We start from the raw sequence: 24,070 nt of genomic DNA on the forward strand, positions 1-24,070 counted from the left end.
CATTCCATGTTTTCAGTTGTTACAGATTTTAATATTTGTTACTCTGTACTTATATTGAATGGAGAAAGCTCTTTGGATTATACTGTAAATTACTCTTTTTTCTGAATTATGTTTAAATACACATATGCATTTTCCTCTTAATTCTTTTCTGTCTTGGCTAGCAACTTTATGAATGAATGCTTTAATTTATTTCTCTTATAAAGCTTCTGTACCATCATTACTTGAAATTTATGTACCATACCTTCACTATCTTATACATTATTCAGAGGATACTTTGCAGCAACACAGTTACGGAAAAATAACACTGTACTATATTATGAAAGTCTGTTTTCTATGCCTCCCATAAATATGTCCTTCCTGTATAACTCCTTTTCTTCTTCCAGCTGAAATATGACTGGCCAAAGCTGCAGGCACATTTTTTCTTCTGTAGGCACATCAAGAATTCCAAAGTGTTGTGCTACTTGAATCTTACAAGCATATGAACATCATGGATCTGTTTAAAATTCTTTTGTCTTATTGCATAGAGCAAAGGGAAAAAAATCCATTTGAAAAGGAATGTGATAGAATAGATGGCTTAGCTTCAATGCATATTCTTATTTCTCAAAAGGGAATTTATAGAAAAGCAATACAAAAAACTATTGCAGAGCATTAAAAATACTCCACTAGAATAATGTTCCTGACTCTACAGCGGGGAAGCAGGGTTGGAGAAATTATATGATGAAATTTTGGAAAAACCTTATTTTCATGATGGATAAGCACATGCAGGTAATTTTCACTGAACTAATATCTGTATATTGTTTGATACTGAAATATTTGTACGTAAAATCAGGCATGAAGTATCTTCATTAATGAAAGCTGATGATGTACCTTAGCAACTAAGAGAATAGCTACAAATTATAATTACCAATATTATTTATTATATTTATATCCCATCTTTCTTTGAATAACTGAGCTAAAATTACCTAATGAAAATTTAACCCTAAACCTGCTGTTAGTCTGAAATCTAACTATTACCATTCCTTGAATAACATATCTAAGTCAAATTGCAGTTTTGGCAATAAATTCAGTAGATTGTTGGCAACAAAATGAGGTCTTCTCTTGGACATTATAGTACATCTTAATTTTAAAGAATTCTGGCTTATTGGTCACCAAAAATGTCCTCCTCAGGTTCATATGGGGCTGTGAATCTACTGATACCTTTGACCTTTCTCAGCATAACATTCATAAGCTATGATCTTCATACCAATGCTGCACAAGCCAGAGATTAAACTGTGTGGGTTAGCAAGAAAACTTGGTAAGTAGCCATCATGCTGATTTACGAGTAGACTAGAAGTATCTAATGAAATTTTGGCTTACTATGATTTCCAAATATCGCTGATGTATATCAACAGCTTTGAATAGTTTACAGTAGCCTTCCCAAACACAAAGTGCCCAGTGTAAGTGAGGATTTGAATTGAAAACTCAGGGAGTTAAAAATTTACATATTCTAATTGTAGAAGGCTGTTCTACAGGTCGGTCCATCATCTATCTATCTATCTATCTATCATCTATCTATCTATCTATCTATCTATCTATCTATCTATCTATCTATCATCTATCATCTATCTATCTATCTATCTATCTATCTATCTATCTATCTATCTATCTATCTATCATCTATCTATCTATCATCATCTATCGCAAGTTATCACTCTGACTGAACTAATTTTGCTGGAGGAAATTTATATTTTGAGTAGATTTTATTGTAAAAATTATTTTGATGATATGGTGTACATACTTGATTCACATATACCTATGAATCCCTGAGTGAATGTCCACAGATCTTTGTGGGACTGAAGTATCTTCTTCTGTGAGATTTATGCACTGTGCAAAATAACAGTTTTGAAATGGAAATAGCTAAAACAATCATTCAAGTTAAAAATTGAAATCTTCTGTGAAGTCACTTTACAAAACAGCTGAATGGTTTAGTTATTTGCCTAGAATCTGAAATATAGTATTTGTAACACCTTTTACAGAAATAGTAATAAAAAAATCTAGAGATTGGAAAACATAGCTTGATCTAAAAAAAGGAGTAACAGGAGGTGCCAAGGTATTGTTTACTGTATGCCAGCAAAAAATTCAAGGGCTTAAAAACCAGTAGATGGCATAGCAGAATCAAAAGGAATAGATTTGATGAGGGAATGAAGAAAAGAATAAAGTGCCAATTATTATAAACATTAATCTCATAATAAGAGAAATACAAGTAACCATTTTAGTCTGGCTATAAGTACCTACAAAAAGTACTGTACTGTAGGCATAGTCTACCTTTACTCCTTCCAGCTTCTGATAATGGTTTTAGAATGAGACAAAATCAACATGCCAGTTTAGCAATCTCATGAACAATGCTGCACTTTGATGATACTGTAGACTGAGAAACAATTTGGACAACAAGTGCTTTCAGCATTGATAAGGATCCACAGAAACCTAAATAACTTAGGTTCCCCATTGTTTTGTATAAAAGATATGAGTAGTTGCTTTGGGTCTTAAGAGATTCAGTTGATGTTTAATTAAAAAAACTAAATTTCTTACTCCGTAATCCATACAAATCACTGTCCTCAAAATTTGCAACACAGACGTAGGATGGGTCTCTCCTGTAACTATTGGGAAAGCTGATAGAATTTTGCTAATTGTACAAATGAATTAGGTTTTTTTTTTTACTATTAGTTTTTAATAGTTAAAAAACACACCGAAGGGGCATTTGGATAATACATCTCTCTCCAGGCATCTTGAGAAACAATAAACGATTGTGGCCTTGTACACAAAGATTAGGCACCAGAACAAAATACCATTGGGAAAGAACCGCGAAGAATGGTCTTGGTGATCACTTCATTATGCTGTGCAGCAAGGCAGAAGCAATAGGATCACAACACATGCTCACATGATACAGACCCCAAACAATTAACCTCCACTAGGAATGGAGATACTTCAGAAATGCCTCAGATATGCTGAGTTGGCCAATTTTGAGACACCTTTGTGTGTTGGTTGGTGGGCCACTGAGTTGGTACTGAGGTGGGCCTGTTTGGGCACAGATCTCTGGAAGCAGTTCCCTTTAATATAATAAGTCGCAGAAGGATGGTTCTCTAAATTTATAAAAGCTAAAGTCACAGGAATAAAAAAGTGCTAACCTCCCTGCTGGTTTTAGAGATATTATTCTTGCCCTGTATGTCTATTAAACTGATTTGTTGGGTTTCCTCGAATAATAGTATACCAGGATAACTCCAATGGGAAAGTAAACAGAGATCTGGTACATCTAAGCTTTTCTTTAATGACTTTTGTTACTTACCGAGACTCCTTATTCTCAGTCACACTTTTACTAAGACCTGGTTCAGGAGGAACTAAAATAACAAAAACAGAACAAAACTCAAACCCAACCTTATCTGATTAAAAAAAATATCCAATCTACTAAAGAATCTGAAAAAATATATGTTATTTTCACCATCAAATTTCTGAGTAGTTTCAGAACTATTTTCTGTACACAAAATAAATTTACCTCTCCACATGATCAACATTGCCCGCTGCACCAAGGCCTCCTATGGTATATATTTTGCCATCATAAACCAAACTGTTGTGTCGACATCGTGGGACTGTCATTCGGGAAACGAGATTCCAGTTATCAAGGAGCGACATGTAGCACCAGACATCAGCTAGTGTGACTCCAGCTTCCATACCACCTGTCCTCAGTAAGGAGAAGGGGGAAAAAAGACCACGGTGACTTGATATATATTGCAAGGCAAGTCAACTGCAATACAAGATCTTCAAAATGACATATGACTAATTAAAATAAATCATTGTCGATTGCAAGCATCTGTTCCGATGATGCAGATTGCTGTCACTTATTTATGCATCCCAAAGGTTTTTTTTAAAAGGCTGTCATGATGTCAGGCTAGGCAGGACATTTGCATATGTGAGCATAATTAGGCAGCATTCATAAATATCCTACAGGCTATTCAGTTGCATATGCAACTGTATGAAGCAACTAAGCAGCTTACTCAACATTTTCAGATTAGAAATTATCCATAACACATGGCCTAGGCAATGGATGCTACAATCAGGGTGGCTGTTCTCAGAATTGCTGAGCCATCCATGGATGCAAAATGTAATACAGTAATACAGGATTTCGAAGAGTCACTACACATTATAGTCTATGAGTATCACTAAAATAGTAATAATGAAAAAAGTATCAAGATACTCCCAGTGGCATGTGGCAAACAGCTTTTGCAATTGATTCTTCTCTCACCTTTTATCCACCTGCAATCTTTCATACCTTGTACTTCCTTCCTAATTCCCATGCAGTCCCCAAGGTTGAATATGTAAGTTTTCTTCCACAAGTGAAATGTTGGCTATAGTATGATTATAACAATAGCAATAGCAGTTAGACTTATATACTGCTTTCCATTCCTTTCTCTAAGTGGTTTACAGAGTCAGCCTATTGCCCCCAACAATCTGGCTCCTCATTTTATCCACCTCAGAAGGATGGAAGGCTGAGTCAACCTTGAGCCTGTTGAAATTGGAACTGCCAAATTGCAGGCAGCCAGCAGTCAGCAGAAGTAGCCTGCAGTACTGCACTCTAACCACTGTGCCACCATGAATAATGAAGCTGTGGTGGCAGTTTAAAAAATGTGGTATGTTGATAATGTTGTAGCATTTCTGTTCCTCCAGTTAAACATGTGAGAGAAGAGCTTGTTCCTTTTCATTAAAAGTAGGAAGAGGTTTCAAGGACAGATTTTTTTTAAAAAAATGAGTAGGGATTACATGTCTTTTAAGTAAACATGGTCATACAGATCAACAGCTTGAGCAAACCGGCTTCAGATACAGAAACATAATCATTTTGATTCAGATCCAGATGCTTCATACTGTGTCACAATTGCAAGGAAAAACTCTTCACAGTTTAATCAAGATCCCTAATGCATCTTTTTGCACATTACACGGGGAAAATGTCCTAGGGAGAAAATCTGAGCTGAAATGAAATGGAAAATGCTCGAAGGAACTCTCTTCTTCCCAGCCAAATGATCATGCATCCATTCTGATTAGTTTGCCATATAGGTTTGCAAAGAATCCACCGTATTTGTTGCTCACCTGAGAGGTAGACATTGTCTCCAGCGCTCACCACACTAAAGAACTCCCGATCATAGAAGGGCAGGGTGGCTAGTGGGTACCATTTATTGTTCTGAGGATTGAAGCATGTGACTGCTGTCAAAGCCCGTTGATTCATTCCAATCATCTGACGGCCTCCGACTAGGACTATGACTTCTGCTACACCTGGAATGGTAATTGACCCAAACATAGATTACTTTTAATAGATACAAATACATATTATCAGATCATAATCTCTGAAGGATCATAATCTCCAATTTCCCTTACCTTGTTATTCTTTGCATAAGCCTAATTCTTTTCTGCTGTTTCATTACATTTGATTATATGCTTAGTGCACCCTGAACAGGATAAGCAGAGTAACATGTTTGTAAAATATTCCTCTTGCTGCTTAAGCAGCACACAGTGCATGGTGTTTTTCAAGATCTAGCAAGATAATTTATGTAGACTAAGTTTGGAGTATGTTTCTATCAAGTGGAAAGACACTTCCTTTTCAATATACCTTTCCTGCTAATATTTATGTTTATCCTTATTTTCAAAACAACATTAATATTCATCCAATGTCAAAGGGGTCACACTCTTTAACTCAAATGAATTAATATTAATCCAGGGGAAAACATTACACTTCACCTGCTAATATGGATTTGAATACTCACTCCTTTAAAGATCTTTGTTTAAAGAACTTATTTGAAGAACTCAAAAATATTTTTCAAAAACTGGAGTTTTCTTTAAATGATGGATGTGTATTCTAAAATAATCTATTGAGCATTGCCAGCTTGACATCAAATAGGGTGTTTATGTTTCCGTCCCTATGTTTTGGAAATTTTGACTTAAGCATTTCTTTTCCCCTTGGGGAGAGGAAAATAAACACAACTACTGTACATTTTTATGTCTCAGTATGACATAAAAAAGAATAGGAACATTTTCAAATGTTTAGCTACCATGAGAGTCAGTTTGATGTAAGGTACTGGCCCAGTGGTGGATTGCAACCAGTTTAACAACTGGTTCGGTGATCATGTGTAGAACAGCAAAGGCCCAGAAATCAGCTGTGCCCCGTGAATCAGCTAAGGATAGGATAGGGCGGGTGCTGGTGGATAGGGCCAGCTGATTGTCAGAACTACTGGTTGGCCCGAATTGGATCGAATCAGTATCAGCCCATCACTGAACTGGTCTAGAAACAAGGATGTTGGAGAGTTCTAGTTTAGACATGAAAGCTAGCTAGGTGACTTTAGGCCAGTCACTCTCTTTCATTCCAGCAATCCTTGCTGTGGGGAAATATGAAATAGAAGTATTACATGTGTTGCCATCTTGAATTGACCCTCTCTGTCTCAAAAAAAAAAAAAGGGGTGGGGGTGGGGAAGGGAGGGACAGAATAAAAATCTAATAATAATTCTCTGCTTTGGAATGAACTATTTATTGCTTTACAGATATACAGAGATAGTATCAACAAGTGACAGATTATAAAATTTGGGAGTAAATTCAGCAGGCACTAAAATGATTGTTTCCAGAACAATGGCAGGAAAACTCATCACCTGTTTAGAACTAATGTGATTATAATAAATAGTCTCGAGAGGATATTGTAGATATTGTGATTTTCACAAAGGATTGAAACACTCTTAATGAATAGTTAAACTAATTGGACTTTGACTTACAGAAATAATAACTCTTCTTATTCATGGGAAATTACTTTTTCTTAATTAATAATTTTCTGAAAATAGTTTGCATTACCCCTACATTTTTTTTTTTTGTAAACAGATACTTTCCCAAAATTGTAAAATTATCAGCTACTTTGATAAATTGCTGGTCACCTCCAATTTACAAGAGTAAGAGAAGGGCTGTGCCTGAAAGTATTTCATCTTTCTGATAAATTCTCTAATCAGATAACATTTCTGCAAAAAATCCAGCCTGACGTGCAGTTTTATATAATAATAATGTCTTGGCTTTTTGAATTTTCCTGCTGTCTTGAAGCACCTTTGAAAGGCAATTAGTATGCCTTCCACATGTAAATATGCCTAAATTTCACCTGAGATGTCATGCTATCTTTCAACAGAATGGGTATGTTCAAATGTTTTTAACATTACTATAATAAAAGCAGATCAGGATCTCTTTATGTTTCCTAGATAATAAATAAAATCCGGGAACTGAATCTGTTTACTGATTTAGTTAATCATTCACAGTATTGCTCATCTTTCTTTTCATATATGCTCATGTATATACAAGGATATAAAAGGAGACATAAAAAAAAAAGTCCCATATTACATTTTTAAGGTATTATTTTAACCAAGAATGTCAAATGAAATATAAGACTTAGTTATTTACCAAACAAAGGCACTTCAGTTATGACTTTCCACAGTCTGAAGAGGTCAATTTACGTAAACTATTACATTCAGGACAAAAAAGGACAGTGCCCAAAATTGAAGACGAAGTAATTGTCTATAAAATGGCACCCCATTTTAAAAATGTATAAATCAGTGATGGCTAACCTTTTTGTCGTTGCGTGCTGAAAGGGCTTGTGTGTGCATGGCAGTGCTCGTGCCTGCATTCATAATGCAATGAATGTGCAACCACCACCCCGTCTCCTCCCTGCAGCCTCCTGGAATTAAAAATGGGCCATGGGCGGTGTGCTCTGCTTCCCCCGCCCCATGTATGCGCATGCCCCCCGTGCTTGTGACCCCCCTGTACATGCACACACATCTCCCACATATGCCCCCCCCCCATGCATGCGTGGAAGGGACCTGAAAATGAGCTGGCCGGTGGGAGGCGCACACGCACGCGCAGTAGAGCTGAGCTGGGGCGATGGCTCATGTGCCCGCAGAGAGGGCTCTGGGTGCTACTTGTGGCATGCGTGCCATAGGTTCACCATCATGGGCATAGATCCTCCAACTATACATATATGCCAAACAATTTTCGCTGAAAGACTCTTACAAATACAGGTAGTCCTTGATTTGTTTAGTAATTTCGAAGTTAGAACGATACTGAAAAAAGTGACTTATAAAAGTTTTCACACTTATCACCATTGCAGCATCCCCATGGTCATGTGATCAAAATTGAGACATGTGGCAACTAGTATTTATGGCAGTTGCACTGTCCCAGAGTCATGTGATCACCACGTGTGACCTTCCAAGCCAGCTTCTGACAAGTAAGGTCAATGTGGGAAGTCAAATTTGCTTAACGATTGAATGATTCCCTTAAGAACTGCAGTGATTTACTTAACAACTATGACAAGAAAGGTCGTAAAATAGGGCAAAGCTAATTCAATAAATGTCTTACTTAGCAACAGAAATTTTGGTCTCAGTTGTGATTGTAAGTCGAGGGCTACCTGTACTTCTTTCTGTCTCTTCAATGCAAATAGCAAAAAAGGAAGAAAAACATTAGGGATGGAAAGAAAGTGAAAGAACAGGATTGCTGGACTGGAAAGGGAAGGGGTTGATGAAGTAAGAGGAAAAGATAAACTGGATTGGTCAGAAGAACTGTCAAGGCTATAGGTTTAAAAGAAGAACTCTCAAGGTTATAGGCAGAGGTGAGCTGCACTTACCTTAACAATTGGTTCGCCGATTGTGAGTATGCGGCCTTCCACGCATGCGCTTCGCTCGCGCGCCTTGCATGCGTGCGTGCGGCGTAAAAAACAAGGCTAAATAGGGCAGCATTGCACCGGGGCGGATGGGCGGGTTTCAACTACTGGTTCGCCAAAACCGGTCCGAACCGGCAGCAGCCCACCACTAGTTACAGATTTACAAGAGAGCAGGCTAGAGGCCACTGTGATCCCTTCTGTCTCACAATGTGAGGACTATGGGTGGAGGAGCCCGCTGCATTCATGGACTCCAATGTACATTTTTGGGAGTTTTCACTTTTACCAAGGCAGAAATACCTTCTCTCCTGCAGTAGTCTGCCCCTTATTTTATGAAAACGAGTCTTCATTTCAATGGAGCAACAGAGATCCTCTGTAGACTTATCTAGAAGTCACATTATGTTTAATGGCTTTTCTGCTTAATAAATCTGCTTGCAGCCAGCCAGGCATTTCATAAACGATACAAAAGGTGTGTGTGGCTGTGATACCTCAGGGTCATGCAGAGATTTAGATGTGTTATTGTAAAAACTTTTTAAAAAAACTATTATTGTCATCGTTAAATGGCAAAAAAAAAAGAAAAAAAAGAGAGAGATTATTTTCTGGAAGGCAATCTAATGTATTCAAGGATATCTGTAATTTTAAAGATGTTTGGGGGAAAAAGTCAGGTTGGATTAAAGAAATATAAACTACCTACATGCCCAGAATTCTAACTCCAGACTATGCTAGGCTGTTAAATAAATATGACCAAACCATGACAGAAAACCATCTGCCAGGGAATTAGCACCTGGTCTGGGATGATGAATGCCCTCTTGCCGGTCCTCCGCTCTCAATAACTTTTGCCACAAGGAGAATCAGTGGGAAAAACCTGAAGAAAACTGCAGGATGCCCAATTGCCCAGTTCGCAATGCCCAATTGCCCAGTGTGATATCTGACTGTATCTTGGACGCTTTACAGAAAAACTGAGGGGAAGCCTTTTAATCTTGGTTCCTTACTTGCAGCCTGCAAATACCATTAGCCATTTCAGAAGTACTATCTTTTCAAGGCTCCACCATTACCTGCTGATAACCTGGGCCGGGTTCGTGGAGTTTGCATCTCTTGCCTGGCGTGTGGCAACATGTGATAACGTTTTGCTTCGTTCACCAGATCCCGGCAGGCCTCTGAAGATTTTATCAATTCCTCATTGTCAACAATGTTTAGCAGATAACTGGGATGGATGAAGGGCAGACGGACCACTGCCAACAGCTCAGCAGAATACTGTAAAAAAAAAAAAGACAGACACTGTGACTTCTTCATGCAACTGGTTTCTCAACAGCCTTGCCTTCTTTTCTTTTTTCTTTTGGATCTATTTGGGACAGTGGAACATTGGTGTTTGGCCCATTTTCATGATAATAATTCTGTCTAGGCCTTTCTCCTCGTGTGTTTCATCTTCTCAAAAAATACCGTATTTTTGGACTATAAGACGCACCTTTCCCCCCCCTAAAACGGCATGGAAATGTTGGTGCGTCTTATACACCGAATACAGCCATTTATGGCCTCCCGAAACGAAGCTCCCGCATCCCATTTTTGCAAAAAATGCCCCCCCCCTTTTTTTTTTTTTTTTTGCAAAAATGGAGGCTTTTTTGCCTTCCCTGAGCCTGCTGAGGCCTGCAATGGGCTGCTGGGGGCTGAGGGAAGGCAAAAAATTTTTTTCTTACTTACCTCTTCGAAATCTTGGTGTGTCTTATACACCGGTGCGTCTTATAGTCCGAAAAATACAGTAGTTATGCCCTGATGAAGGTAAAACATTCTTCTGGGGAAAAGGTAAGCCTTCTTACTCACAGAATGGAAGAAATAATGTCAAAACATATCAGCTTTCGTTTTATAGCATGTAAACCAACATTTCAAACTTAAAATTGATGGTGGAACCTATGCCAAATTTATATATCTTGAACAGAGGAGGCCTGCTGTGATTTTTGCAAGTTCTTCGGTTAACTTTGAAATTTAAGGCTGGCTGCTTTATTTCAAACCAACAGTTATTCCAGCAGCATTTCAAATGTCATGTTTATAGAACATCTAAAGTGAATGTAGTGAATAATAGCAGTAGTTGTGACAAAGCCATGGGCTTTTTTTCACTGACAAAACAAATACGTTCTTTTAGGTTCTGCTAGAAGTCAAACTCAAGGAGCTAATAATCAAATGCATGTGGCATATCTCCATCCTTCTGCATCAATAAAATAAACTTTGCGGTACAAAGGATATTTAAACAGCTGAAAATATCTATCATCAGTCAAGGCTTAACCAAAACAAAAAGTCCAAGTGAGAGAAAAAGGTATATTATAAAACAGAGAATTCATTTATTTCTTTGCAAGTGTTCATCTCTCCTAAATATCACAAACTGCCTCAGGCCATAAAAACACAACAGGTAGAAAACAGGCAAAAAGAGCAGATTTGTAAAAATGGGAAAAGGTAATTAAGAACAGTCAAAGATATTGCTAGAGCAATGCTGTGAAACACTGGAAAGGAAGATGGAAACCTTTAAGAACTTCAAAGCACCTGAAATCTTCAGGCAACCGGGAGTACTGTTATCCTTCTGAATACTTTTCTTAGTTAACTTTTCAACCTTGCAGACACTATGCGTCATGGAGAATGAAGACAGCCAGTTAAGAATAGAAGAAAATGAGGATTTGGAAGGAGGGTCAAATTATGCTCTACTTAATGTTCTAAATGCACCTAATTCTAACTTTCTAGAAAGTGGTTATCAATTCAGACCTATTAGAGACTAAAGTTTGGTAACTATGTTAGTTATGAGCAGGACATCTCACCAGGACATCAATCACATATATTGAAAATGTTTTATTTGAAACATTTTTAGGACACTAAACTCTCTAGATCTCCCACAATATGATCAAAAGTGAAGTTAAAAAAAGCTTCTTTTATAATGGACAGAAAGAAGATAGCTGTTGCTTTTATTTAAAAAAAACTAGCAGAGATGAAATATTAGGAGATTCATAAGAAACCACTTTTCAATCTTTGGGAGAAAATAACCATCTGTCAGTTCTACATTATTAAAATTACATTTATTTAGGCTCTTATTTGTTTAGCCAACAATGGAATTATAAGAACAAAAAGACAGAGAGAGCTGTAAGAAAAGCAAACTTATATTTGCTGTTTTACCATATCAGCTGCAGTAACCATCTAAATGTAGAATTAATAAAAATGTTCATCTCTTCAGAGCAGGGAATATCATAGCAAAAAGATCAAATTAATGTTCTGTATGTGTGCATTAGATTATCCTGAATAATCAATAAAGGCTGGGTTTGAATAATATCATATCTTTAGACAATACTTATCCTTCAAAGCTTTGACAATTGCAGTATTATTGCAAACATATCCAATTTATTTTGACTGGTTATCTAATTGAGAACATAGTACAAAATGATTGAAACATCAAACTTCTGCCTATGACAGCTTATGCCCTTGGCCCAGTTGTTAACGTTAATAACACTGATGTATATTGTTAAAAAACACTACTGTTGTTACTGGCTTTATTTACATGCTGTCTTGATTTGTTTCATATTTGTGTTGAATAATATAAAGCTGGTATCAAAATGCTAATAATGGACATTGTTGAAGAAATGCTCCCGAAGTGTGGTATGACTGGCACATCTCTGATTTCCAATATGTCAATTTTTTTTAGAGGAGAAAAGTTGACGATATATTAGCCGGGAAATTGTCAGTATCTTAAAAAGCAAAAAGGATAACACAAGCATTCAGACCAAACTACAAAAGAGGAAGCGGGTAAGTTGGGAGCCAGCAATTACTGGACTAGAGAGTTCTGTTATGACAACATAGTTTAGGTGCCTTCAAATTTATCAGAAGAACAGCCAAGTGTCTGTTGACAAGGGAGGGCAGGAGAAAAAAACCTTAGAATCTAAGCTCTGAAGCCCAAACCTATTTAAGGGTTTTGATTTCAACGGGCTGCGTAGAATAAATCTTTGGGATGGATATTGCTTTATTCTCGGCTACAATAGAAAGTGAAATTAAACCAAATCATAGAAAAGCATTCTGACAAGGATAGCTGTTCAGTGGTGGGATTCAATTTTTTTTACTACTGGCTCTGTGGGCGTGGCTTGGTGGGCATGGCATGTCTTGGTGGGTGTGGCATGTCTTGGTGGGTGTAGCAGAGGAAGGATACTGTAAAATCTCAGTTCCCTCCCCACTCTAGGGGAAGGTTACTGCAAAATCCCCATTCTCTCCCGATCAGCTGGGACTCGGGAGGCAGAGAATAGATGGGGGTGCGACCAGTCAGAGGTGGTATTTATCGGTTCTCTGAACTACTCAATATTTCCGCTACCAGTTCTCCAGAACTGGTCAGAACCTGCTGAATACCATCTCTGTACTTGTTCTGTAAAAAGGGGGTTCAGTGTTAGGAAAACCGAGACTGACAACCAGATCTACCCTGAAGCCTGACAAAGCTTGTCAAAAGACTGACTAGTTATAAAAAAATAATAATAAAAGGAAAAGTCAGGATGGTGTACAACCTCTCCAAAATTCTGCAATGTAACTTAAAAAAAAACTTCAACAGTTTAATGGAAGATGAGTGAAAATGTGTATCACTGACCAGGAAAGAAAGAAATCCAAAGAATTACCCTAACCCTATAACAAGCAGAGCAAGGTAAATAACTGTCAGAAAAACTCTTGTCTATCTGTCCAGCCATAGAATATAAGTAAACAAATCCATAACATGTAAGTAATCTTCATTCCATCTTGGGTATACCACCCCTCACTATAGAGCTGTTGGGACAGTTCAATTCTGAATAATTTCTCAAATTTAACAATGCTATGAGCTTCACCATCACATACAGTTTCTTTTGGGACATATACAGTGACTGATGGTTGGAGGAAGCAATTCAGGAAGCACATTTGTGCCAAAATATAGGTTTTTTTTACAAGTAATGACCAGAACTATAAACTCCAGAACAAATGCCCAGTGCAGAACTGCTCCTTAGAGGCAGTGCTATGATAGCCACAGATGTCAGTAGAGTTGCTAGTGTATTGGCATCTGGTTGAACATTTTGGATTAGATAAACTAGATATGCTGGACTAGATAAACTTTGGTGTCATCTAGCAGGCTGTCTTAATTTTGGGATATTTTTTAAAAGGGATCTTTCATAGATGACAGAATTCACAATTTGTCCTTGGGGAGATCCTATAGACCACTTCTTTCGAACTGCCTGCAGGATAGATAAATGATACTGCATGGGATGTATATGAAGTGGCAGTTGAGTAATAAAAAGGCAGGTAGCCTTGACTGTCATCCCACCCAGATGAACCAGAGATGAAATGTTTAGATCACCTACTGTATTTTTCGGAGTATAAGATGCACCTTTTTACCCCCCAAAAGAGGGTGAAAATCTGGGAGTGTCTTATACACTGAATACAGTATTTCTGGGCAAAAACGAGCAAAAAGTGAGCCTGTTTTTCACAAAAATGGAACTATTTTTGCCCTCCCCAACCCCCAGGAGTACTCTGCAGGCCTTCCAAACTCTTTGCACGCCCTGTTTTTTGAAAGAAATGGGCCTGTTTTTGCGAAAAGCTGGCCATTTTTTGCTTATTTTTGCCTTCCCTGGCCCCCAGGAGCATTTTGCAGGTCTCTCAAACTCTCTGCATGCCCCCTTTTCACAAAAAAAAAAAAAAAAGGGGGGGCATGCAGAGGGTTTGGGAGGCCTGCAGAGTGCTCCTGGGAGCCAAGGAGGACAGATTTTTTTTAAAAAAATATCTTCAAAATCTTGGTGTGTCTCATACTCTGGTGCGTTTTATAATCTGAAAAATATGGTAATTCCAATTTACTCTAGAGCTGCTTTAATTAAACCTTGCAAGTCTGAAAATGCAAACTTCCCATTGCCACTTTTAACCGCTTAACCTTGAATCTTTCCTCTTTCTCTGACCATAAAGCCACTGGGGACTCCTGCCTTTCTTCTCCAATTGTTTCCAGTCAGCATCAATTCTCCTTGATCCCCAAGGTCGTCTATACATTTCATTACGTTAACTGACAACTGCTTGTTTAATGATGGTTCAAAATTATGATGGCCTCAGAAAAAGTGATTTATGATTCACCCTTAAAGTTAAAACTGTTATACTACCTCCATGGCTACCTGATGGCAATTTGGGTGCTTAGCAGCCTGCTTGCATTTATGACAACTCTAATGTCTGCGGTCACGTCATCACAATTTGTCATCACAATTTCCCAGCTGGTGTCGGACAAGCGAGATCAATTTGGGAAGCCAGATTCACTTAATGGCTGCATGTTTTAGTAAAAATGGTTATAAAATTGGGTATAGTCACATGATGATTCACTGTACAACTGTACTGATTTATGATGGAAATCCCAATCCCAATTGCAGTCGTAAATTGAAGAATAATTGGTACCATATATGTGCCCTTATTGAAACCTATTAGATGTGAGTCAATGGCTTGAATAATTACCAGTTTCTACTTACTTTATTTTGTAATTCAAGATTTGGAATGTATAGGGATCTTTCAGTGTTTAAATCTTATCCCAAAAAAGTGAGCTATACACCAACTGTGCTAAATCACAACCAAGTGGGGCATTTTGAACACTTTTCAGTTATGGTTTTGGAACCATATGGTGGAGGAAGCGCAAATTAAGGGGTTTTTTAGTAAAGTGTTTTTTAAGAATTTGTAGGGGTTCCAGGGTTGGGGGGTGGGTGGAGGTCAGGAGTGATGATAGAGCCAGGTCACCAGGTGTGGTCTTGAGGGGAGGGAGTGGAAAGGAGGAGGAGAGGGAGGATATCGTTCCAATACAGGGCTTTTTGATTCCAACTGTCGTAGGGAGGGGCAGGTGCGAGGACAGATTAAGAACCCGTAGTCGGTTGGGAGACCGGGGTTGTTGGTCACACCCGGTTGCTTGTACCAACCCCCGCATACTAGGTGGTCAGGATCTGCAGACCCAGGGCCTGAGGCTGTTGTTATGCAACGCGAGGTCCGTTGTTGATAAGGCCCCCCTCATCTACGATCTCATTCTTGAGGGGGAGCCGGACCTCGCAGGAATAACGGAGACCTGGTTGGGCCACAAGGGAGGTTTACCCCTCGTGGAAATGTGCCCACCAGGTTATCGAGCATTTCACCAGCCTCAGGCCCAGGGAAGGGGCGGTGGGGTAGCAGTGATTATTCGGGAAGACTTAGAGCCGAGGGAGTCCACGGTGCCGCAGACATCCGGGTGTGAGTCCCTTGTCGTGAGGTGGGGCCCAGGGAGACAGTTGGGCCTGCTGATAGTATACCTGGCTCCTCGCTATACATCAGCGGCCCTGCCTGAATTCCTCGAGCTGATCGCATCGGTGGCGGTTGAGACCCCCAAACTTTTAGTGATGGGGGATTTCAACCTGCCATCGGTGGGAGAAGTGTCCGAGGGGGTTCGGGAGTTCATGGCTTCCATGGCAGCCATGGACCTGACTCAATTGATTCAGGGCCCGACACACGAGGGAGGCCACACGCTGGACCTTGTTTTTGTCTCTGGCCAGTGGATGAGTGATCTGGGAGTAGGGGATTTAACCATCACTCCCCTGTCATGGTCAGATCACTCACTTCTCCGACTTGACTTCCCTGGTGCTACCCCCCGCTGCGGGGAGGCGGAGCCGGAAGGTATTAGATGGTTCCGCCCCAAGCGCCTGATGGAACCGGATAAGTTCCAGACGGAGCTTGGGCCACCTCCTGTAGACCTGACCCGCCCCTGGGTAGAGGACCTGGTAGCCGCATGGAATAGTGCGACTGCTGGGGCCCTAGACCGAGTGGCGCCTTTGCGGCCTCTCCTGCGGCAACGAACCACCCTGGCCCCTTGGTTTACCGAGGAGCTAAGGGTGATGAAACGCCACAAGAGACGCCTAGAGATTCGTTGGAGATCCTCCCGTTCCGAATTTGACCGAGCACAGGTACGAACCCATTTAAGGACGTACCTTGTGGCATTGAGAGCGGCCAAACGTCAATATTGTGCCGCTCTCATTGCATCCGCAGAGAACCGCCCTGCCGCCCTGTTCCGGGTGACCCGCTCCCTTCTGTTTCAGAGGCCGCGGGAAGCCCCTTTACAGGGCAGGGCAGAGGAATTTGGGAAATATCTGCAGGATAAAATCGCTCAAATCCGGAAGGAATGGGTCCCTTTCAGTGGTCTAGTGGAGACGTCCGAGGCGAGTCTTGAGAGACCACTCTGGGAGGAGTTTGACTTGGTTGCCATCGAGGATTTGGACAGATTGCGCGGACGGCTGCGACCTACCACATGTTTTCTGGACCCGTGTCCCTCCTGGCTTGTACTGGCATCCTGGGAGGTTACACGTGACTGGCTCCTGGGCCTAGTGAACGCTTCGTTGGGCGAGGGGTCTCTTCCGGCCGCCTTGAAAGAGGTGGTGGTGAGACCCTTACTCAAGAAGCCTTCCCTGGACCCAACGGAGCTAGCCAATTATCGTCCTGTCTCCAACCTTCCCTTTTTAGCAAAGGTTGTAGAGAGTGTGGTAGCTTATCAGTTTCCACGACACCTGGAGGAAAATGATTATCTAGACCCGCGCCAGTCCGGCTTCCGACCCGGGCACAGCACGGAGACGGCCTTGGTCGCGTTGGTTGATGATCTCTGGAGGGCCAGAGATAGGGGTTGTTCCTCTATCCTGGTCCTATTAGACCTCTCGGCGGCTTTTGATACCATCGACCATGGTATCCTGTTGCACCGACTGGAGCGGTTGGGGGTTCGGGGCACCGTTTTGCGGTGGTTCAGCTCCTACCTCTCCGGCCGGACGCAACGTGTGTTGGCAGGGGAGTAGAGGTCGACCCTAAGCCCCCTCACTTGTGGGGTGCCACAGGGGTCGGTCCTCTCGCCACTCCTGTTCAACACATACATGAAGCCGCTGGGCGAGATCATTCGTGGTTTCAGGGTGGGATATCATCTGTATGCTGATGATATCCAGCTGTACATTTCCACCCCGAACCACCCCAACGAGGCCGTCGAAGTGATGTCCCGGTGCTTTGAAGCCGTACGGGTCTGGATGGATGGCAACCAACTCAAACTCAACCCCTCCAAGACGGAGTGGCTGTGGGTTCCGGCCCCCCGGTTCAACCAGTTGTTTCCATCTCTGGCCATCGGGGGCGTACAGCTGGCCCCCGTGGAGCGGGCGCGCAATCTGGGCATCCTCCTGGATGCCCGGCTGTCCATGGACGACCATGTGACAGCCGTGGCAAGGGGGGCATTCCACCAGGTTCGCCTGGTGCGCCAATTGCGCCCCCTATTGGACCGGGATGCCTTACGCACAGTCACTCATGCGCTGGTGACGTCTCGCCTGGACTACTGCAATGCTCTCTACATGGGGCTTCCCTTGAGATGCACTCGGAGACTGCAGTTGGTCCAGAATGCGGCCGCGCGGGTGATTATGGGGAGTACTAGGTACTCCCATGTAACACCTCTCCTGCGCGAGCTGCACTGGCTTCCTGTGGTCTATCGGGTGCGTTTCAAGGTTCTGATAACGATCTTTAAAGCGCTCCATGGCACAGTACCTAGTTACCTGCGGGATCGCATCCTGCCCCATACATCCCTACGGCCAATTCGCTCGCACAGAGAGGGACTTCTCCAGGTGCCGTCCACCAAACAGTGTCGGGGGCGGCGCCTAGGAGCAGAGCCTTCTCTGTGGCAGGCCCAGCCCTGTGGAATGACCTCCCCCCTGATATCAGGATTACCTCTGATCTCTGCTCCTTCCGTGTAAAGCTCAAGACCCACCTCTTCCAATTAGCTGGCCTGGCTCAACCATAGTTTTATCTTATTGCTCCTGACGGGCTTTTTAAATTTTGTAATTTTAACTGAGGGTGTTTTAAATAGTTATTTTAATTCTATTTTTATATATGTTTTATGAGTGTTACCTCCTCCATGTACATGTACGTGTATATGTTTATTTGTATTTGTATATGTATTGTATATATATGTATATTGTATGTGTTTTATTGTACGCCGCCCCGAGTCCTTTTGGAGAGGGTGCGGCTAACAAATTAAATTTCATTTCATTTCATTTCAACAACACAATTTTTATGAATGTAGCTTCCATTTATTACTTAACCCACACTATCGCCAATTTCAGAGAGTTATTTAAAGTAACAATCAAGATTTTTGGGAAAGAGAACAGTGGTATTTTTTTTAAAAGGGTAACAGTAAAAGTACTGTTGGTAATTCATTCCAAAGTCTTTAGCACTTTCCCTCAATAGTTTTTTTTAAAGATATTAAAAATCAAAGGGAATAGAGCAGACATTTACAGGATTACTGAAGAGTGTTTCTTCAGAAAAGAAGGAAAAGTTCTCTATAAACTTTTTGGACTTATCCTTTGAGACCACAAACCTGCTGCTAGATACCGTAGTCCTTCAAATTAGAAGAAGATGAGAGATCAAAGAAAATCAATGGGGTCAAAACTCTATGCATCTTCTAGCAAAGGTAGGTTTAGTTACAAACTCTATCTTATAATAGACTAATATTGAGCTGGATAATAGGTCAATCAAAAATGATTTGGGAAAGGTATTTTGGAACAGGCAAGAGTGCTGGCATAGCACTGCTTTAAAACTGTGGGGTTTTTTTCAGGTTTCCACACAAGAAGATGTCACTGTTTTATCCAGTGACTCTTTAAAATAACTACATCTATAACATGATTCCTTTAATCAGCCACCTCTACTTTTTCATGCCACTGTTTTGGAGAAGGATTGTACTTCCTCTCCCACCCATCTGGAAGCACTTCTTATGAATTATTATTTTTGACCCATTTTCAAATCTGTTTCCTCAGAGTACTGGTGCTACTCAATCAGTGGTGGGTTCCGGATCCTGTTCCAACTGGCATGGTTGGAACGGGCCCGGCGTCATTCACATGGACGTGCACAGCGCACACGCACACGAATCATACCTGTCAGCGACGCCTCCGCAAGCCTCCGTGACACTCCACCTGCTCGGCGGAGCGTCACACAGGTGCTGTACACGCCATGCGTGTGCGCAGAAGCACTGAAGACTTTAAAGGACAAGTAAGGAGCTGGGGCAGGCGGGTGGGCCCTCCGGAGCACCGTACTGGAACGGTAACGGGTACTCCGGGTGGGCTCCGGTATGCCCGTACCGGGGCATACTGCCTGCAACCCACCACTGTACTCAACCATAGTTTACTTGACCATCTTAGCTATAAGAGATGAGATACACAGTGTTTCTTTAAATTTTCTTGTTTTAGAAATGTTTTTTTTTTAAAAAGCAATACCCTTCCTCCAACTTCTTCTAGACTAGATTGAACAGTACCTCACTAGTCAATCCATGCTGCACAAAGCTTACAAAGAAGATCCCCTTCTCTTTTGAGAGCTAACCATGATGATGTTGCTAGGGAAAACCTAGTAACCTACCAACCCCTAATGCAGTAATGAAGTAAATGTTTAATTAAATCATTTTTTTTTAAAAAAACCATTGTCTTCTCATTTTAAGAACTCCTCACTGTGAAAAGAAATCAAAACAGGTTGTCCTGCCTCAACAACAAAATGCTGATATTCTTTTAACCATTCTCTCAGATGCCGTCTAATGCCAATTAATCATTACTAGCATTGAGTGATGTAGAATCTCATTAAAACTGCACCAAGATCTTTGAGGATATCTGTTTGTTTGCACACATACACATGAAAACAAGCACACAGAACTAATCTCCCTGTCCCTGGATAAATGAGAGGAACTTTGTTTAAAACAATGTATGCATTATACTGTAACTCTTTTAAATTTACATATGAGTTCATTAATTTTGATACACATTTTAGTAATCAAGGCAATCTATAAGATCTTCAATTGTGACATCTTTTTACTTTCGTCAACTGAGATTGTGATAATTACCTTATTATCCATTTTCTTTTACGGATATTAGGAATACATATTATTTAATGCAGTATTTAATACATATTATTTAATCCAGCATTCCTGCTATTTACTATTATTCCTTCCTTCTCTTTTAAACTCTATTACAATTTACTTTCATGTGTATCCTGTTTCTTTATTTTAAAACAACTCATCCAGTTTTGCAGAATTCCAGTAGCATAGAATTTCCAAAATGTCTCAGTATATATATCATGTGTGTATACCCCTCCAGAAGTCACAGTATATATTGCATTAGTTACTTATATGCAAGCAAAGATGGGAATTTTGGTGTATGCAAACTTTAATATTTGTTCTTCCTGTTCATCCTGAGTTTCAAAAGAACTAACCCTCGGCTCCTGAAAAAGTCTGCCTTAATTGTGCAGACATAATCTTGTCTCAGAATATTTAACTATTCACTTGAAAGAAATGAATACCATTTCAGAAGTTCTACAGATAAAGCTTTGACAAATCAATCAGCATGGCTCCATTTTAATCAATGTGGAATAATCCTTGTTTTAATTTTTTTTTACTTAGCCAAAGGCCTTTCTTAATTAAGAATGCAGTTCAGCCAATAGCAATAACTCTTCAGAATTGTTGACATCTTTCACAAGAAGCCTAACTAACCCCTGCTCAATGCAGGATCCTCAATCCTGGAAGTAAATACATTATTCCTTAAAAAAAAACAGGCAGCCCAACTCCTTCCTGCTCTACTCTAGAACAACCTTATCATTATTAACATTCTTATTTAAAGTTCCATCAATGGTTCTAGTGCTCCTTTTCATTTTACATGACAGTTCTTTAGATATTTGATGACTATTCTCATAGTGCAATACTCTCAAGATATGGGGAAATGTGAGATACTGTATAACATGGGTTCTAAACTGAAGTGGAGTTCTTAGAGACAATTCAGTTCAGATATGACACACAATACTAAGGGGAAATGCACAGGGACAAGCACCTCCCACAATATAGACATCATGCTACTGTTATCAGCTGTGCTGAGTGTATTAACATTATTTTTACATGTACTGCTGTCCAAGCTCATCACTCCTTTCTTAATTTTCTATCTTTTATTTATTTTTAACTAAACGCAGAACTGTACTTTAATCCTTGTTGAATTTTACTTTATAGGTTTTGGTCAAAAATGCCAGTCTGTCAGGATATTTTTTCTGCAGACTGGAAAAACATCTTCTGTAATTTCATTCAAGTCAATGATAAAAACCATTTCTCACAACTGTCTAGAATGAAGCAAAGCCATTAACGAACAATGGTTGGGGACAATTCTTTAATCAACAATGTGTTCATAGGGTATTCCCATTTCTGTGAAGAAAAAAAAAAGAGTAATTTCCTCAGGTTGCCTCTACAGAACATGCCCAAGGAGTGGGATGTGGATCTAGTTCTCCCAAATTGTATGCACTTTCCATTATATAGTTCTCATTTTCAAATCCTTAATGTGTATTCGAAACAAAAAGCATGCCGTTAATTCTACCATTGTTTTATTTTTCTTTAAACTGAGCTCATAAGCACCCACTTAACTGTACAATATGAGCAAAACCCCATTTGTAATAGGAAGACTACAGCTCAATTTTGGGGGATAAAAAGGTTGATGTTTAATAATGTCTTGCTAATTACTGTATTTTTCAGACTATAAGACACACCTAAATTTACAGGAGGAAAACAAGAAAAAAAGTTTTTGGTCTCTGCATGTTACTTTTTCTCCCTCCCCGGCCCCCAGAAGTACTCTGCTGTGCTCCAGACAGCCCGTTTTATCCAAAAATGGGTCCTTTTTAGCCAAAAATGGCTGAACCAGTGTGAACTGGCTGAATCCCACCACTGATTTTATCTCTTTTAATTAAAGCACTAGGTTGAGAATAATTTGAGAATAGAGGCCAGTTTAGTATAGTGGTTAAGAAACCAGGCTAAAAACTAGGAGAGGTGAGTTCTAGTCCTGTTTGAGGCACAAAGCCAGATAAGACTTTCACCCAGTCAACCTCTCTGAGTCCTAGGGATATTTATTGGGGATTTCTGAACATCGGAACCTATTGACTGGCAAAGAATGCCTATGTACAACAATACCAAGTCAAAGTCTATAAATATCAAATGCTAATAGAGTCAGTCACTCAAACTTTAGTATAATTGAAATGATGAATAAATTCAAAATTCTCTTACCTGAGACCAATTTTTAGGGTAGGAGGAATGAAATTAGCCTAAATTGGAGTAAGAAATCTAGAAAAAATATTTTAAGTTTTCTGACAAATAGTACTATGATTTCTAGAACTGTTTATAAAACTTACTCTGAAATCTATCCTGACCTTGCATTTTGCCATTCTTCAATTCTGCAATAACTTTTGTAATTTGTCCCTCGAGTCATTTTGCGATGATGTTTCTGACCATAATTTTGTTTTGGAAAGATGAATCATGGTGACTTATAATGCTCCAGGAAGATAAACCATACAACAACCTCTTCTCTTGTAACTGTGCAACTATACCCTTTAAATTGTTCTGAATCCTTCTAGTCTGTCACATTATATCATCTTATTCTGATGAGCTGTCAGTGGAAGTAGCAATTTTATCTCTGCTTGACTTCCTTTGTCTACTATTTTGCTCTGCTGGGGGATCCAATCTACCTTTTTGACGCAGTTGGCAATCCCTCAGAAAGTGACGTTTCTTCAGGTGATGTGCCTATGCAATGGGATGCAAATGACAATGCTCCCATGTAATCTGAAGCAAAGAAGAGTCTGCCTTTCATATTAATTAGCAGTCTGAATGGAAAAACCTCATTAATACATTTGTTTTGCATAATTAGTGAAAGCCCTCACCTTCTGTTGAAGTAAACCAATTTAAATTTTGAAAGTGTTTGATTTGTTCCTTGAATTTAAGATGCGTATGGTTTGTGAGACCCTGCTAAAATGAATTCCTTAAATTGAAATGGTGAATGTGCACGAGATTATCTGAACCAGACTCCCATTTGGAAGCTATTTTCCTGACACTTGGTATCTTCCTTGAGTATCGTTTTCTGAGGCAGTATTATGCATTTCTGATACATAAGAACAAAGGTACAGCTGGCATCCTCTTATCTTTCTAGTTTTCAATCCTGATTTGGGACACTGCAAAAATATAAGCCTGATGTGTGATTTTCATTTGCCAAATTTAACATTTCTGCAACTTTTGAAGAAAGGTATATGATTCTTTCTCTATGGGTTGGTCTGGACCTTTGCTTAGGCCAAGGGTCTTAAGTCTTGGACCAAGATGGTGGCTTGATTTCGCATCAGCATCTCACTTCTTCAGTTTTTAGTACTTCTTTTTTACCATCACATATATTTCTTTAAAGCACACAAGCTAAGGATTTAGATTTGAGAATGGGTTGCGACATTCTTCCTTTGTTATTTTATCTTCCTTGTTTATACAGTTGTTATACATTTGGCTAATAAATATCGTACTGATATTTCAATAGAGTTATTTCAAATGTACCAGTTTTCTTTGGC

At 39.9% G+C, this 24,070-nt stretch overlaps 1 protein-coding gene across 3 annotated transcripts in view; it reads right to left on the reverse strand.

Moving 5' to 3' along the window:
• Positions 1-24,070, reverse strand: part of KLHL29 (kelch like family member 29) — a 495,400-nt gene that overhangs the window by 45,538 nt on the left and 425,792 nt on the right. For all 3 annotated transcript variants that reach the window (XM_081940648.1, XM_081940649.1, XM_081940650.1), the window contains 3 exons: positions 9,754-9,952; positions 5,116-5,298; positions 3,530-3,710 (listed from right to left, as the gene is read on the reverse strand). In XM_081940648.1, coding sequence (XP_081796774.1) covers positions 3,530-3,710; positions 5,116-5,298; positions 9,754-9,952 — 563 coding nt within the window. The remainder of the gene's footprint in view (positions 1-3,529; positions 3,711-5,115; positions 5,299-9,753; positions 9,953-24,070) is intronic.

Source organism: Natrix helvetica, assembly GCF_964273705.1.
Source record: "Natrix helvetica genome assembly, chromosome: 2".
Classification (NCBI taxonomy): Eukaryota; Metazoa; Chordata; class Lepidosauria; order Squamata; family Natricidae; genus Natrix; species Natrix helvetica.